General features: G+C 36.8%; 4 protein-coding genes across 10 annotated transcripts in view; all 4 read right to left on the bottom strand.

Moving 5' to 3' along the window:
• Positions 1-6,103, bottom strand: part of LOC145469193 (uncharacterized) — a 47,102-nt gene extending 40,999 nt beyond the window's left edge. Inside the window, exons 1-8 of the mRNA XM_081452889.1 lie at positions 6,099-6,103; positions 5,856-5,927; positions 5,495-5,566; positions 5,132-5,203; positions 4,826-4,927; positions 4,525-4,596; positions 4,219-4,320; positions 3,922-3,993 (exon numbers count right to left, since the gene is read on the bottom strand). Of these exons, the coding sequence (XP_081309015.1) occupies positions 3,922-3,993; positions 4,219-4,320; positions 4,525-4,596; positions 4,826-4,927; positions 5,132-5,203; positions 5,495-5,566; positions 5,856-5,927; positions 6,099-6,103 (569 nt within the window). The remainder of the gene's footprint in view (positions 1-3,921; positions 3,994-4,218; positions 4,321-4,524; positions 4,597-4,825; positions 4,928-5,131; positions 5,204-5,494; positions 5,567-5,855; positions 5,928-6,098) is intronic.
• Positions 541-3,178, bottom strand: LOC145470239 (uncharacterized). 4 transcript variants are annotated; one of them, XM_081454071.1, is made up of 5 exons: positions 2,838-3,178; positions 2,532-2,633; positions 2,231-2,302; positions 1,628-1,684; positions 541-966 (listed from the first exon to the last, which is right to left on the bottom strand). In XM_081454071.1, the coding sequence occupies exons 1-5, from the start codon at positions 3,002-3,004 to the stop codon at positions 765-767; spliced, it is 600 nt and encodes a 199-aa protein (XP_081310197.1). In that variant the 5' UTR covers positions 3,005-3,178; the 3' UTR covers positions 541-764. The 4 variants fall into 4 exon arrangements, with proteins under 4 accessions (XP_081310197.1, XP_081310198.1, XP_081310199.1 ...); XM_081454072.1 differs by having other exon boundaries at positions 918-1,231; XM_081454073.1 differs by lacking the exons at positions 541-966; positions 1,628-1,684 and adding an exon at positions 1,696-2,026.
• A 307-nt stretch (positions 6,104-6,410) lies between the features above and the next one.
• LOC145469194 (uncharacterized) lies at positions 6,411-9,559 on the bottom strand. The gene is made up of 9 exons (XM_081452890.1): positions 9,393-9,559; positions 9,087-9,188; positions 8,786-8,857; positions 8,480-8,581; positions 7,790-7,861; positions 7,427-7,498; positions 7,121-7,222; positions 6,820-6,891; positions 6,411-6,615 (listed from the first exon to the last, which is right to left on the bottom strand). The coding sequence occupies exons 1-9, from the start codon at positions 9,557-9,559 to the stop codon at positions 6,492-6,494; spliced, it is 885 nt and encodes a 294-aa protein (XP_081309016.1). The 3' UTR covers positions 6,411-6,491.
• Positions 9,560-10,097: 538 nt separating this feature from the next.
• LOC145470238 (uncharacterized) overlaps positions 10,098-16,721 on the bottom strand; it is a 92,037-nt gene continuing 85,413 nt past the window's right edge. For all 4 annotated transcript variants that reach the window (XM_081454066.1, XM_081454065.1, XM_081454067.1 and 1 more), the window contains 3 exons: positions 11,113-11,184; positions 10,807-10,908; positions 10,098-10,188 (listed from right to left, as the gene is read on the bottom strand). In XM_081454066.1, the coding sequence (XP_081310192.1) occupies positions 10,113-10,188; positions 10,807-10,908; positions 11,113-11,184 (250 nt within the window). In that variant the 3' untranslated portion in view covers positions 10,098-10,112. The remainder of the gene's footprint in view (positions 10,189-10,806; positions 10,909-11,112; positions 11,185-16,721) is intronic.

The following is a 16,721-nucleotide window of genomic DNA, read 5'->3' on the forward strand; positions in this document are numbered from 1 at the left end:
AGAATTTCGAAAGAAAATGAATTGTCGAATTTGTCTTGACCTCTAAATGAGAGCGTTCGAATTATCTTTTGCAAGCTACAAGTCCAAGCGAATTTGATAGTTTGCTTTCAAATTTGGACAGCAGCTACCTTAACATACAAACAACAAAAGGTTGTTTCGTTCGGAAATTTTTTCTCCAAAGACGATTTTTGTACGATCACTCCACATTTTTTAAAAATCCGATTTCGAAAATGTTCTGCAACGTTTCACTGCAACTCAATATTGCAAAGCGCAGACAGGTTTTTTAGCCCTTCGGTCCGGAAACTTAGGAACAAATTGAATAAGCGAACAAAAAAAAACCACTGACTTGTACCTTTCAAAACGTGATTCGGACGCTAGCAATTTGACGTTGTGAAAGTTTTTTCCTTCCAAAATTCTTGGTATAATTTAATTTGGTATAGAGGCTTAGGTATCTACAGTTTAAACCGGACACAAAGTAAACATGGACTGCAATGATAACAATGCAACATCTAGAATTTTTAAAGTAGGTTAGAAGCCATGAACAATTTTTTTCCCTTTCAAAGACGTCTTGTCTAGGCTCGTGGTCTCACTTTTAATTTATTACTGAGGGAGATCAAAAGATTCGCGTATTTTCAACAAAACACAGTGAGACTGACCAGGGAAAAAACTGCAGTCTACAACTCCATTTCTACACCTGCCCCAAGAGGATGTTTTACCAGGAAAGTTTTAAAAGTTATTAGTCATTTGTTATTCTAAGTAAAGTTCTAGAACAAAAACAAAGCGAAAGTATAGTATTTGCATGCTCCTTTGTCCATAATGGACACAACAACAGTAAAGGTTACCAACCTGCTTGTTATAGTGATAATTTTTGATGTTGTCGATTTAGTCGAAGAAAAGGTAGTGAATCTCGCTGATTTCTTAGTCACTGTCTGTCCCCCATGACTTCCAGACGATGATGAAACAGAACTTGTTGTTGACACAATAGAAACAAACAAAAGGAAAGTTTAATACAGCAAGAGCTTAAGTCATTTTTATATTTCGATATCAGGAAAATATTGTTATTCTAGACCAGTATTTCAGCTAAACTGAGTATACAAGCTTGCACAATCGTTGCTGAAAAAATAAATATGTCATTTACAATTATTTAATATTTCATTACCTTGGTGAAGTGGACACACTTGATGATGTTGATATTGATGAGGAAGTCGACACAGAACTAGACGTTGACACACTAAACGGAACAAAAAGTTATTGGTTAAAAAACTCAAAGCCGTTCTGAAATGTAACAATTCAAAACAGTTCTCAGCTAATGGCTACAAATAAAAAACACATGGGTTAAGACACTTGTAAATTGTAAATATGCGAGTCATAATAAAGTTGTTGTTGCTGTTGAGACTGAACTTTTAAAAGTCTCCAAGGCAAGGAAACTAAAAGTGTCTACATCTCCCTTTGATCTAATAGTCTAAGCCTAAAAAACACATTACATTAATGAAGTGGACACAATTGATGATGTTGATATTGAAAACGATGTCGACAACGAACCTGACGTTGAATGGCAAAAGGAAAAACAGAGCTTCTTAGATTAAGTTAAAATTAATGCCAACTTCATCAGATAATCCTTTATCACCTTGATGAAGTGGACACACTTGATGATGTTGATATTGACGACGATGTCGACACAGAACTTGAGGTTGACACAATAACAGGAAAGAAAAGCCATTATTTACAGAAATTCAAAGATGTACAAATCACGTCTTATGATACTGAGCTTTTCAAGGACTGCGAGGAAAAAACAGCATCTTGTCTATATAGTTTGTGGTGTTTAGTTCTGTTTGTGAGCTTTTACCTATCGTAAACTACTAGAAAGGGAAACATGAAAACAGATACTTATTGCTAACAATGTCATCTATCGACTTTTACATACCTAGAGGTAGTCGCTGTTGACAAACTTGTTGTAGTGGGTGTCGAAACACTCGACGACGTCGATACCGACGACGATGTTGAAACAGAACTTGATGTTGACACACTACAAAGGGAGCAAGGAGAATTTAACAATAAATTGACATTACATGTTGATTTTTGTCACTCGTAAAAGAAATTGAAACAGCTAAATAATTTTCATTCAAACATTTTTCAATTTATCAGACAAATTTCTTGTTAATTATACTGTGCTTTGCTACCGTTTTAGGTAACATTTCAGATCGAATAAGTTAACCCCATTCTGTAGTACCTTGACGAAGTTGACACACTCGATGACGTTGATATTGACGATGATGTCGAAACAGAACTTGACGTGGACACACTAAGAGCAAAGATCAGTGATTATTTATATTATTAAGGTAATTAATACAATTCTTCTTTTAACAACATCATGGTATATATCTTTAAAAATTAACTTTTACAACCTTCACCGGCTCCGTAATGACTACTCTTCAACCTTGCGTTTTGGTAAGTACAGTATATTGGAGGTCAGAAAACGATCTGACTATTAAATCAAGACATTGCTATAGAAAACTTCGATTCTCTGATACCTTGACGTAGTTGCTGTTGATAGACTAGTCGTGGTTGGTGTCGATACACTTGATGATGTCGATACCGACGACGATGTTGAAATAGAACTTGATGTCGACAAACTACAAACAAACAAAAAAAAGATCGCTTTAAATATATTTGGGGATTAGACAATTATCGGCTAGTATCCTTACTAACGCTACAGTACCTTGCACCTGGCTCTCGCCTAAAATGGGTCTACATTGTACAAGACGTACACGCAACAACGATTTCTTTCGTTAAAGCTCGGGACTAAAAAAAGCTATGATTATTTAAAACGTAATTACCTCGATGAAGTAGAGGCACTAGATGATGTCGATAATGACGATGACGTCGACACAGAACTTGAAGTGGACACACTAAAAATCAAGGAGAATTTCCTTTTCAAAACAAATTCATAACGGTAATAAAATAAGACGGCTTTGTGAAATGCAGCAGGGTTGCCATCTAACATGGACTGGTCATTGTTTGAGAAGTATGCAAAGCCAAACGTATTTTGTTTATTTAGCAATTCTTTTGCTTAGCCATAATACGCCATTGTGGTAATCTAGTTTAGCGCCTACCATAAGTAGCACAATGGAACGTCAAATAATTAAGTGCGTACAAGATCTTGCTATGATCTGATAGTTTAAGCCAAGCAAACACGTTACCTCGATGAAGTGGACACACTTGATGATGTTGATATTGACGACGATGTCGACACCGAACTTGAAGTGGACACACTAAAAATCAAAGAAAATTGCTATTTCAAAACAAATTGATACCGGTAAAAAATTAAGACGGCTTGGGAAATCTACAAGGGTTATCATGTAACATGGACTGGTCCTTCTTTGAGAATTGTGCAACGCCAAACGTATTATTTAATAAGCAGTTCTTTAGCTTAATCAAAATACGCCATTTTAGTAATCTAGTTTTGTCACCTACTACAAGAACTACATTAAAACGTGACGAAAATACCAGTGTACTAGATCTTGCTTTGATATAAGAGTTTCTGCTAGGCAAACACATTACCTTGATGAAGTGGAGACGCTTGATGATGTTGATATTGACGACGATGTCGACACCGAACTTGAAGTGGACACACTAAAAATCAAAGAAAATTGCTATTTCAAAACAAATTGATACCGGTAAGAAATTAAGACGGCTTGGGAAATCTACGAGGGTTATCATGTAACATGGACTGGTCCTTGTTTGAGAATGGTGCAACGCCAAACGTATTATTTAATAAGCAGTTCTTTAGCTTAATCAAAATACGCCATTTAATAATCTAGTTTTGTCACCTACTACAAGAACTACATTAGAACGTGACGAAAATACCAGTGTACTAGATCTTGCTTTGATATAATAGTTTAAGCCAAGCAAACACATTACCTTGATGAAGTGGACACACTTGATGATGTTGATATTGACGACGATGTCGACACAGAACTTGAGGTTGACACACTAGCCGGAAAGAAGAGCCATTATTTACAGAAATTCAAAGATGTACAAATCATATGTTATGATACTGAGCTTTTCAAGGACTGCGAGGAAAAAACAGCATCTTGTCTATATAGTTTGTGGTGTTTTGTTCTGTTTGTGAGCTTTTACCTATCGTAAACTACTAGAAAGGGAAACATGAAAACAGATAGTTATTGCTAACAATGTCATCTATCGACTTTTACATACCTAGAGGTAGTCGCTGTTGACAAACTTGTTGTAGTGGGTGTCGAAACACTCGACGACGTCGATACCGACGACGATGTTGAAACAGAACTTGATGTTGACACACTACAAAGGGAGCAAGGAGAATTTCACAATAAATTGACATTACATGTTGATTTTTGTCACTCGTAAAAGAAATTGAAACAGCTAAATAATTTTCATTCAAACATTTTTCAATTTATCAGACAAATTTCTTGTTAATTATACTGTGCTTTGCTACCGTTTTAGGTAACATTTCAGATCGAATAAGTTAACCCCATTCTGTAGTACCTTGACGAAGTTGACACACTCGATGACGTTGATATTGACGATGATGTCGAAACAGAACTTGACGTGGACACACTAAGAGCAAAGATCAGTGATTATTTATATTATTAATGTAATTAATATAATTCTTCTTTTAACAACATCATGGTATATATCTTTAAAAATTAACTTTTACAACCTTCACCGGCTCCGTAATGACTACTCTTCAACCTTGCGTTTTGGTAAGTACAGTATATTGGAGGTCAGAAAACGATCTGACTATTATATCAAGACATTGCTATAGAAAACTTCGATTCTCTGATACCTTGACGTAGTTGCTGTTGATAGACTAGTCGTGGTTGGTGTTGATACACTTGATGATGTCGATACCGACGACGATGTTGAAATAGAACTTGATGTCGACAAACTACAAACAAACAAAAAAAAGATCGCTTTAAATATATTTGGGGATTAGACAATTATCGGCTAGTATCCTTACTAACGCTACAGTACCTTGCACCTGGCTCTCGCCTAAAATGGGTCTACATTGTACAAGACGTACACGCAACAACGATTTCTTTCGTTAAAGCTCGGGACTAAAAAAAACTATCATTATTTAAAACGTAATTACCTCGATGAAGTAGAGGCACTAGATGATGTCGATAATGACGATGACGTCGACACAGAACTTGAAGTGGACACACTAAAAATCAAGGAGAATTTCCTTTTCAAAACAAATTCAGAACGGTAATAAAACAAGACGGCTTTGTGAAATGCAGCAGGGTTGCCATCTAACATGGACTGTTCATTGTTTGAGAAGTATGCAAAGCCAAACGTATTTTGTTTATTTAGCAATTCTTTTGCTTAGCCATAATACGCCATTGTGGTAATCTAGTTTAGCGCCTACCATAAGTAGCACAATGGAACGTCAAATAATTAAGTGCGTACAAGATCTTGCTATGATCTGATAGTTTAAGCCAAGCAAACACATTACCTCGATGAAGTGGACACACTTGATGATGTTGATATTGACGACGATGTCGACACCGAACTTGAAGTGGACACACTAAAAATCAAAGAAAATTGCTATTTCAAAACAAATTCATACCGGTAAGAAATTAAGACGGCTTGGGAAATCTACAAGGGTTATCATGTAACATGGACTGGTCCTTCTTTGAGAATTGTGCAACACCAAACGTATTATTTAATAAGCAGTTCTTTAGCTTAATCAAAATACGCCATTTTAGTAATCTAGTTTTGTCACCTACTACAAGAACTACATTAGAACGTGACGAAAATACCAGTGTACTAGATCTTGCTTTGATATAAGAGTTTCTGCTAGGCAAACACATTACCTTGATGAAGTGGAGACGCTTGATGATGTTGATATTGACGACGATGTCGACACCGAACTTGAAGTGGACACACTAAAAATCAAAGAAAATTGCTATTTCAAAACAAATTCATACCGGTAAGAAATTAAGACGGCTTGGGAAATCTACAAGGGTTATCATGTAACATGGACTGGTCCTTCCTTGAGAATTGTGCAACGCCAAACGTATTATTTAATAAGCAGTTCTTTAGCTTAATCAAAATACGCCATTTTAGTAATCTAGTTTTGTCACCTACTACAAGAACTACATTAGAACGTGACGAAAATACCAGTGTATTAGATCTTGGTTTGATATAATAGTTTAAGCCAAGCAAACACATTACCTTGATGAAGTGGACACACTTGATGATGTTGATATTGACGACGATGTCGACACAGAACTTGAGGTTGAAACGCTAACAGGAAAGAAAAGCCATTATTTACAGAAAATAAAAGATGTACAAATCACGTCTTATGATACTGAGCTTTTCAAGGACTGCGAGGAAAAAACAGCATCTCGTCTATATAGTTTGTGGTGTTTAGTTCTGTTTGTGAGCTTTTACCTATCGTAAACTACTAGAAAGGGAAACATGAAAACAGATACTTATTGCTAACAATGTCATCTATCGACTTTTACATACCTAGAGGTAGTCGCTGTTGACAAACTTGTTGTAGTGGGTGTCGAAACACTCGACGACGTCGATACCGACGACGATGTTGAAACAGAACTTGATGTTGACACACTACAAAGGGAGCAAGGAGAATTTCACAATAAATTGACATTACATGTTGATTTTTGTCACTCGTAAAAGAAATTGAAACAGCTAAATAATTTTCATTCAAACATTTTTCAATTTATCAGACAAATTTCTTGTTAATTATACTGTGCTTTGCTACCGTTTTAGGTAACATTTCAGATCGAATAAGTTAACCCCATTCTGTAGTACCTTGACGAAGTTGACACACTCGATGACGTTGATATTGACGATGATGTCGAAACAGAACTTGACGTGGACACACTAAGAGCAAAGATCAGTGATTATTTATATTATTAATGTAATTAATATAATTCTTCTTTTAACAACATCATGGTATATATCTTTAAAAATTAACTTTTACAACCTTCACCGGCTCCGTAATGACTACTCTTCAACCTTGCGTTTTGGTAAGTACAGTATATTGGAGGTCAGAAAACGATCTGACTATTATATCAAGACATTGCTATAGAAAACTTCGATTCTCTGATACCTTGACGTAGTTGCTGTTGATAGACTAGTCGTGGTTGGTGTTGATACACTTGATGATGTCGATACCGACGACGATGTTGAAATAGAACTTGATGTCGACAAACTACAAACAAACAAAAAAAACATCGCTTTAAATATATTTGGGGATAAGACAATTATCGGCTAGTATCTTAACTAACGCTACAGTACCTTGCACCTGGCTCTCGCCTAAAATGGGTCTACATTGTACAAGACGTACACGCGAGAACGATTTCTTTCGTTAAAGCTCGGGACTAAAAAAAACTATCATTATTTAAAACGTAATTACCTCGATGAAGTAGAGGCACTAGATGATGTCGATAATGACGATGACGTCGACACAGAACTTGAAGTGGACACACTAAAAATCAAGGAGAATTTCCTTTTCAAAACAAATTCAGAACGGTAATAAAACAAGACGGCTTTGTGAAATGCAGCAGGGTTGCCATCTAACATGGACTGGTCATTGTTTGAGAAGTATGCAAAGCCAAACGTATTTTGTTTATTTAGCAATTCTTTTGCTTAGCCATAATACGCCATTGTGGTAATCTAGTTTAGCGCCTACCATAAGTAGCACAATGGAACGTCAAATAATTAAGTGCGTACAAGATCTTGCTATGATCTGATAGTTTAAGCCAAGCAAACACATTACCTCGATGAAGTGGACACACTTGATGATGTTGATATTGACGACGATGTCGACACAGAACTTGAGGTTGACACACTAGCAGGAAAGAAGAGCCATTATTTACAGAAAATAAAAGATGTACAAATCACGTGCTATGATACCGAGCTTTTCAAGGACTGCGAGGAAAAAACAGCATCTTGTCTATATAGTTTGTGGTGTTTTGTTCTGTTTGTGAGCTTTTACCTATCGTGAACTACTAGGAAGGGAAACATAAAAACAGATACTTATTGGTAACAATGTCATCTATCCACATTGTAGTTTGTCACCTACTACAAGAACTACATTAGAACGTGACGAAAATACCAGTGTATTAGATCTTGGTTTGATATAATAGTTTAAGCCAAGCAAACACATTACCTTGATGAAGTGGACACACTTGATGATGTTGATATTGACGACGATGTCGACACAGAACTTGAGGTTGAAACGCTAACAGGAAAGAAAAGCCATTATTTACAGAAAATAAAAGATGTACAAATCACGTCTTATGATACTGAGCTTTTCAAGGACTGCGAGGAAAAAACAGCATCTCGTCTATATAGTTTGTGGTGTTTAGTTCTGTTTGTGAGCTTTTACCTATCGTAAACTACTAGAAAGGGAAACATGAAAACAGATACTTATTGCTAACAATGTCATCTATCGACTTTTACATACCTAGAGGTAGTCGCTGTTGACAAACTTGTTGTAGTGGGTGTCGAAACACTCGACGACGTCGATACCGACGACGATGTTGAAACAGAACTTGATGTTGACACACTACAAAGGGAGCAAGGAGAATTTAACAATAAACTGACATTACATGTTGATTTTTGTCACTCGTAAAAGAAATTGAAACAGCTAAATAATTTTCATTCAAACATTTTTCAATTTATCAGACAAATTTCTTGTTAATTATACTGTGCTTTGCTACCGTTTTAGGTAACATTTCAGATCGAATAAGTTAACCCCATTCTGTAGTACCTTGACGAAGTTGACACACTCGATGACGTTGATATTGACGATGATGTCGAAACAGAACTTGACGTGGACACACTAAGAGCAAAGATCAGTGATTATTTATATTATTAATGTAATTAATATAATTCTTCTTTTAACAACATCATGGTATATATCTTTAAAAATTAACTTTTACAACCTTCACCGGCTCCGTAATGACTACTCTTCAACCTTGCGTTTTGGTAAGTACAGTATATTGGAGGTCAGAAAACGATCTGACTATTAAATCAAGACATTGCTATAGAAAACTTCGATTCTCTGATACCTTGACGTAGTTGCTGTTGATAGACTAGTCGTGGTTGGTGTCGATACACTTGATGATGTCGATACCGACGACGATGTTGAAATAGAACTTGATGTCGACAAACTACAAACAAACAAAAAAAAGATCGCTTTAAATATATTTGGGGATTAGACAATTATCGGCTAGTATCCTTACTAACGCTACAGTACCTTGCACCTGGCTCTCGCCTAAAATGGGTCTACATTGTACAAGACGTACACGCAACAACGATTTCTTTCGTTAAAGCTCGGGACTAAAAAAAACTATCATTATTTAAAACGTAATTACCTCGATGAAGTAGAGGCACTAGATGATGTCGATAATGACGATGACGTCGACACAGAACTTGAAGTGGACACACTAAAAATCAAGGAGAATTTCCTTTTCAAAACAAATTCAGAACGGTAATAAAACAAGACGGCTTTGTGAAATGCAGCAGGGTTGCCATCTAACATGGACTGGTCATTGTTTGAGAAGTATGCAAAGCCAAACGTATTTTGTTTATTTAGCAATTCTTTTGCTTAGCCATAATACGCCATTGTGGTAATCTAGTTTAGCGCCTACCATAAGTAGCACAATGGAACGTCAAATAATTAAGTGCGTACAAGATCTTGCTATGATCTGATAGTTTAAGCCAAGCAAACACATTACCTCGATGAAGTGGATACACTTGATGATGTTGATATTGACGACGATGTCGACACCGAACTTGAAGTGGACACACTGAAAATCAAAGAAAATTGCTATTTCAAAACAAATTGATACCGGTAAAAAATTAAGACGGCTTGGGAAATCTACAAGGGTTATCATGTAACATGGACTGGTCCTTCTTTGAGAATTGTGCAACGCCAAACGTATTATTTAATAAGCAGTTCTTTAGCTTAATCAAAATACGCCATTTTAGTAATCTAGTTTTGTCACCTACTACAAGAACTACATTAGAACGTGACGAAAACACCAGTGTACTAGATCTTGCTTCGATATAATAGTTTAAGCCAAGCAAACACATTACCTTGATGAAGTGGACACACTTGATGATGTTGATATTGACGACGATGTCGACACAGAACTTGAGGTTGACACACTAGCAGGAAAGAAAAGCCATTATTTACAGAAAATAAAAGATGTACAAATCACGTGCTATGATACCGAGCTTTTCAAGGACTGCGAAGAAAAAACAGCATCTTGTCTATATAGATTGTGGTGTTTTGTTCTGTTTGTGAGCTTTTACCTATCGTAAACTATTAGAAAGGGAAACATAAAAACAGATACTTATTGCTAACAATGTCATCTATCCACTTTGTAGTTTGTCACCTACTACAAGTACTACATTAGAACGTGACGAAAATACCAGTGTACTAGATCTTGCTTTGATATAATAGTTTAAGCCAAGCAAACACATTACCTTGATGAAGTGGACACACTTGATGATGTTGATATTGACGACGATGTCGACACAGAACTTGAGGTTGAAACGCTAACAGGAAAGAAAAGCCATTATTTACAGAAAATAAAAGATGTACAAATCACGTCTTATGATACTGAGCTTTTCAAGGACTGCGAGGAAAAAACAGCATCTCGTCTATATAGTTTGTGGTGTTTAGTTCTGTTTGTGAGCTTTTACCTATCGTAAACTACTAGAAAGGGAAACATGAAAACAGATACTTATTGCTAACAATGCCATCTATCGACTTTTACATACCTAGAGGTAGTCGCTGTTGACAAACTTGTTGTAGTGGGTGTCGAAACACTCGACGACGTCGATACCGACGACGATGTTGAAACAGAACTTGATGTTGACACACTACAAAGGGAACAAGGAGAATTTAACAATAAATTGACATTACATGTTGATTTTTGTCACTCGTAAAAGAAATTGAAACAGCTAAATAATTTTCATTCAAACATTTTTCAATTTATCAGACAAATTTCTTGTTAATTATACTGTGCTTTGCTACCGTTTTAGGTAACATTTCAGATCGAATAAGTTAACCCCATTCTGTAGTACCTTGACGAAGTTGACACACTCGATGACGTTGATATTGACGATGATGTCGAAACAGAACTTGACGTGGACACACTAAGAGCAAAGATCAGTGATTATTTATATTATTAATGTAATTAATATAATTCTTCTTTTAACAACATCATGGTATATATCTTTAAAAATTAACTTTTACAACCTTCACCGGCTCCGTAATGACTACTCTTCAACCTTGCGTTTTGGTAAGTACAGTATATTGGAGGTCAGAAAACGATCTGACTATTAAATCAAGACATTGCTATAGAAAACTTCGATTCTCTGATACCTTGACGTAGTTGCTGTTGATAGACTAGTCGTGGTTGGTGTCGATACACTTGATGATGTCGATACCGACGACGATGTTGAAATAGAACTTGATGTCGACAAACTACAAACAAACAAAAAAAAGATCGCTTTAAATATATTTGGGGATTAGACAATTATCGGCTAGTATCCTCACTAACGCTACAGTACCTTCCACCTTGCTCTCGCCTAAAATGAATCTACATTGTACAAGACGTACACGCAACAACGATTTCTTTCGTTAAAGCTCGGGACTAAAAAAAACTATCATTATTTAAAACGTAATTACCTCGATGAAGTGGACACACTTGATGATGTTGATATTGACGACGATGTCGACACCGAACTTGAAGTGGACACACTAAAAATCAAAGAAAATTGCTATTTCAAAACAAATTGATACCGGTAAAAAATTAAGACGGCTTGGGAAATCTACAAGGGTTATCATGTAACATGGACTGGTCCTTCTTTGAGAATTGTGCAACGCCAAACGTATTATTTAATAAGCAGTTCTTTAGCTTAATCAAAATACGCCATTTTAGTAATCTAGTTTTGTCACCTACTACAAGAACTACATTAGAACGTGACGAAAATACCAGTGTACTAGATCTTGCATTCAAATGCTGTCATATGGCACACACTAATCCCGTCTCGTTTTGTTAATCGAAAATTTGTACTGTTCCATTTGGCGAAAAATTGTCACCGCTTCTCCCGAGCGAAAGGAAAGCGCTTCTATCAGTGAAGATATCATTATTTTAAATCGTTGAACCTAATCCTGTCAGTAGTTAGAATCCTCCGGGAAAAACTAAAAAGGGCTGTGCTGGTGACTGGGGTTTCAACAATCTGAGCGATAATCATCTTCAGATTCAAGAGAAAAGAGTTCGTCAGGCGTTGTGCTATATAAGTCTTGATCCGTTGAAAATGATTGTTCAATTTTGACAATAAATCACACAAGCAGTCTTAGTCTTATTAAGTCGCTCTGCTTGACGTCTTTTTGTCAGTTAAGATAAATTAAAATCATCAAAAGAAAAAAATCTGCCTAGGGATAACATGGGAAACTTCAGGTCATAGAAAAAAGCATTGAATGCAATGAAATTCTCATGATAAGCTAAGCTTAAGCTTTAATTAGATACGACAAGCCACTCAATTTGTTATTTTTTACATACAAATATATATAGACATCATACGTTTTCCTTGTTACCTTGAAGTTGACACACTCGACGACGTTGAAACTGACGTTGTGGACTTAACACTCGACGAGGATATACTAAGTTGAAAAGCAAAAAAAGGGGGTCACTATGACTATCCAAGAAAGTATTTTTTTGACATTCATCAGATTTGTTCATGATAGAACTTGAACCAAGGTATAAAGGAAAATGAATTATCTAGAGGTCTTTAATTTCCTCCTTGCAGAAATTTTTTTCCAAAGACCGCCCAGGACAAGGAGCGTTGGAGAGACCTCGCGAAGAAGCCCAAGTAAAGTAAGGTTTATTCAGCATTTCGTAAGTTTACATTTTTCACGAAATACTCCTTACAAAGTCAGGTTTTGTAGGCATCTACTGCAGTTGGACGTCAGCAAACCAAATTTCAAGCCATCGTTGTGCATTACCTTGACGAAGTAAACGCACTTCAAGACTGCGATAATGGCGATGTTGCCTAGGCAAAACTTGAAGTGGACAAGAACCGAAATTTTGAAATGCTTAGAAATGCGACTGAACGTCTGCGAAGAGAGGTGTTCACGCACGAAATGGTTTTCAAAGAAGGGTTTGATTAAGAAAACCTACCTTGTACTTATTGATGTGAATGTGGTGGTAGGAACTGTTGTCGAAGTAGAAATTGTTGATTCTGTTGTATACGTGGAGAAAGTTGGACTCGATGTTGATAATGAACTGAAAAATAAAAATACAAAACATGGAAACGCATAAAATGTGATCATAAAACGGAACTACGGCCATTTCCAAAATAGTCGAGAAACTCAGGGTAATCTGCTGACCCACACCACCCCTCCCACTTCTAGTTTTATAGTTCTTGATCCAAGTGGTACTGAGATTAAGGAAATATTTCTAACGGGGAGAGGGAAAGGCATTAGGCATAATTGTCTCACTGTTTTACATCACCACCGTGCTGAAGATTGTGGCAACTCTTTCTCATCAGATAAGGAAACAGATAAAAGAAATCATGGATAGCCCAAAGTATGTTCTAAATAGCAATCGAACTTATACCGTGATAACAGCATCCGAAATGTCCTTTCGGTAACGATCAGCATGTGTCATTTACGAAGTGAAAGTACCCCAATAAGGCGTTACGCATTCGAAATAGTCGAAAATCTTACAACAATTGGATTTAAAAGATAGTTCAAGTGAGTCGTAACATCTAAAAAGAAATAAAATCGTCATGCAATTCAAAATCACTGAAACTTTGCAAAAATAGAAAAATTCCTTGAAACACCTTTAAAACGCTATTAAACAGAAACCTAAGGACAAAAGACCAAACAAACTACCTCAATAGTGGATCGCCCAGAATAGCTTTGCCAGCTACGAGATACTAAGGTTTATAATTGAATTATGTAATAATAAAGTTACTGTTATTGTTACTGTTAATGTCATGATCAAGAACTTATAGTTGATTCAAGCAAAAACGGACTTAAGAGGTGCCCTCTGTAAATTTCAACTATGGCCATTTGGACCAGAAAAAATCAAATTCCTCAAACTTTCTCAGATGAATGGTCTAGATAAGTGTTTCACAAAAATATAACTTTCAGTTCAATTCGATTCGTATTTTAGCGCTGGGGCCACCATCTTGGTTTTGCCCCTCTGAGAGGGCTTTCAGCGGCCATTTTAGGGCACATTTTTAACAATTTGCCATACAAAGAAAACGATATAAATCCGGGTAAAAACCCTTTATTCGAGACAAGCAAATGTTTCTTATTACATTGAGAGGCTGTTTTGGCAACTTGATCATCACCTGATTTTTTTACAGAATTTTAAATTTCTTCCCTTTCGGACTACTCATGAAGCGCCATAAAAAAGGCGAAGTTTAAAGGAAAATATCGCCAAAAGTACATCACTTGAGATCCCAAAACTACCCTCCACTTAAAGAGCAATGTCTCACCTGTAAAAACATGCAATAAAATTTTGGGGCAGTTAAAACTGTAAAATGTTAGAAGAAGAAGTTTAAGCTGTGCTTTTGTCAACAAAGACCGCCGTCCTAATTAGCATAATAACGTGAAAATAACAATGCACAGAGAAAATAATGATATATTTCACTTACCTCGCGACATGTCGACAACTGGATGTTCCACGATGCTTCATGTCATATTTCCAGTATGTTTCAGCCACATTTTCGGTAATTAGTGTACGAAATCACTCTCAGACATCGCCACGGTTAAGCAGATTTCAACTCTCCGAAGCCCGCTTCATAACATATATCAATATTATTTGTCTTTCGTCTCATAAGCCGCCGTTTACAAGAAGTTTAACAATTTGCTGAGATCCTAACTGACCCAGAAGTCTATTAGCAGCCTTTAAAATCCTCCTCTTAATCGAGGATTCTCATCAAGAACTCGTTTAAGCTCAGTTCTGTTTTGATCTGTTGTGCACCCACCATTATTCCACAGATTGCATTACATTTGACAAATGCACATTCCAACGGGTAGGGGTAGGATGAGTAGGAAGTGAAAATGTAACCGACATTAAAGCCATTTTACGCATTTCTGTGACTAAACTAGTAACTGGCTTTACCAGAATGATTTGAACATGAGCTTCTGCTTGCGGGCATTTTCTAGGTTATTTTTGCAGGTAGGTGTGTGTGTGTGTGTGGGGGGGGGGGGGGGGGGCTCGTGTATTAAAAACAAAGAAACGAAAAAAAGAAAACGATAGACAGTATCAGGTCAAAAGATTATGATCTGTGTATCTTGATCAGCTTTACCAGTTCATCAGTGAGGCCCTATTAGGGGTTCCAGGATACTGGATATTAGGGGAAAAATTAATGGGGTAGAGCATGTTTAGATCAGATAAAGCGGGCAGTTGTGTCTTTCGCTGCCGGAAGTGCCATCATTTTGCAAAAGACAACAGACTGACGAATAGTGCACAGGAAGTAATGGTAAGCGACGTTTTATTGAAACTCCTTACATTTTCTTAGCCGTTTCACTTTTGCATCAGAAAAGAAATGCTCAGAAAATTACTGAAGGGCAGTTAAGGACGGTGCCTTCTTTTTTGTGGGCACATGGTCTGTGGATTACGTAAGACATGGTTTAAACGCCAGGCGCGCGCTTGGGTTGGAACTAGTGACGTAATTAACTACCCTACCAAGGGTGCGACTTAAAAAAAATCCTATTGTGGCCGAAACAAATTTCGCACTAAAATTACGAGCCTGTACTAAAACCGGGATTACCAGAGAAGCAGCATATCGCTAAGCACTAACTGTGAACGGCTTCCAGCTGAAAAACTAGCTTTGATCGTATCCGTAGAAAAAATTATACCAAAATTCAACTGTAGATGGCAAAATGCGCGCGCAAAACAAGTGCGAGAGACGTCAATGTTTAACTTACTTGGGAAGTAACAGGAAAAAATGTAACGGACACCGGCAAAGTTTTCGAAAGGATGAAACAACTCCTTTAACTTTTGAAAAAGGGGTGATTACAGCTACATTTTATGGTATGAATTGGAAGTGGCAAGCCTATTCAACAATGCATTAGTTTTTGGCTGTGAGGAAAAGTTATGTAGACTGTATTTTAGCTAAGCCAGAGGAGTGCTGTCCAGGGACGCTCAAAGCGCTGTTGCGACGATTCTGTTATTAAATACATATCAAAAGTGGTTTTTATGTTACCACTTACCACGTAGTTCAAAGATGTTTAGTTTTCTGCATGTAAAAACAAACCTTAGGAGAATCTGTGAAGAAATATCTTTACCTTTTTTTTCAGAAAAATGCTACCGCCAGCAGTAGCTAATTATCTCCGAAAAATTAATGACTACCCCCAGTTTTCTTTGTGGATTCTAATAACCCTGGCTAAGATCTACTTTTTCCACGTTTTCTTAATCTGGCGGAAACACGTTTGTATTTTGCAGGCACTATTCATTATGAGCCTGAGGCACCCCACGGCCGCTAATGTCGTTCAGTTCTGTGATGGAGCACAGCTGCATGTCTGCACAAGACTAGTTTTCAACCCTATGCAGGGCGCTTTAGAATACCCGCATCTATCAAGCGTAGCACTAATGTTGACGCTTAGCTTTTTAAAGACATTATAGATGCGTTTAAGGCACACAAGTTGAATGAGTCATAAGCAATTGAAT

This window comes from Orbicella franksi, chromosome 15 (assembly GCF_964199315.1).
Source record: "Orbicella franksi chromosome 15, jaOrbFran1.1, whole genome shotgun sequence".
NCBI classification, from domain to species: Eukaryota; Metazoa; Cnidaria; class Anthozoa; order Scleractinia; family Merulinidae; genus Orbicella; species Orbicella franksi.

Coding starts and splice junctions, on each gene's coding strand:
- LOC145469194 (XM_081452890.1), bottom strand. CDS start 9,559: ATGTTAGATGGCAACCCTGCTGCATTTCACAAAGCCGTCTTGTTTTAT. Junction 8,858..9,086: donor TCAACAGCAACTACGTCAAG/GTATCAGAGAAT, acceptor CTTTGCTCTTAG/TGTGTCCACGTCAAGTTCTG. Junction 7,223..7,426: donor AGTGCCTCTACTTCATCGAG/GTAATTACGTTT, acceptor GTTTGTTTGTAG/TTTGTCGACATCAAGTTCTA.
- LOC145470239 (XM_081454071.1), bottom strand. CDS start 3,004: ATGTTAGATGGCAACCCTGCTGCATTTCACAAAGCCGTCTTATTTTAT. Junction 2,634..2,837: donor AGTGCCTCTACTTCATCGAG/GTAATTACGTTT, acceptor GTTTGTTTGTAG/TTTGTCGACATCAAGTTCTA. Junction 2,303..2,531: donor TCAACAGCAACTACGTCAAG/GTATCAGAGAAT, acceptor CTTTGCTCTTAG/TGTGTCCACGTCAAGTTCTG.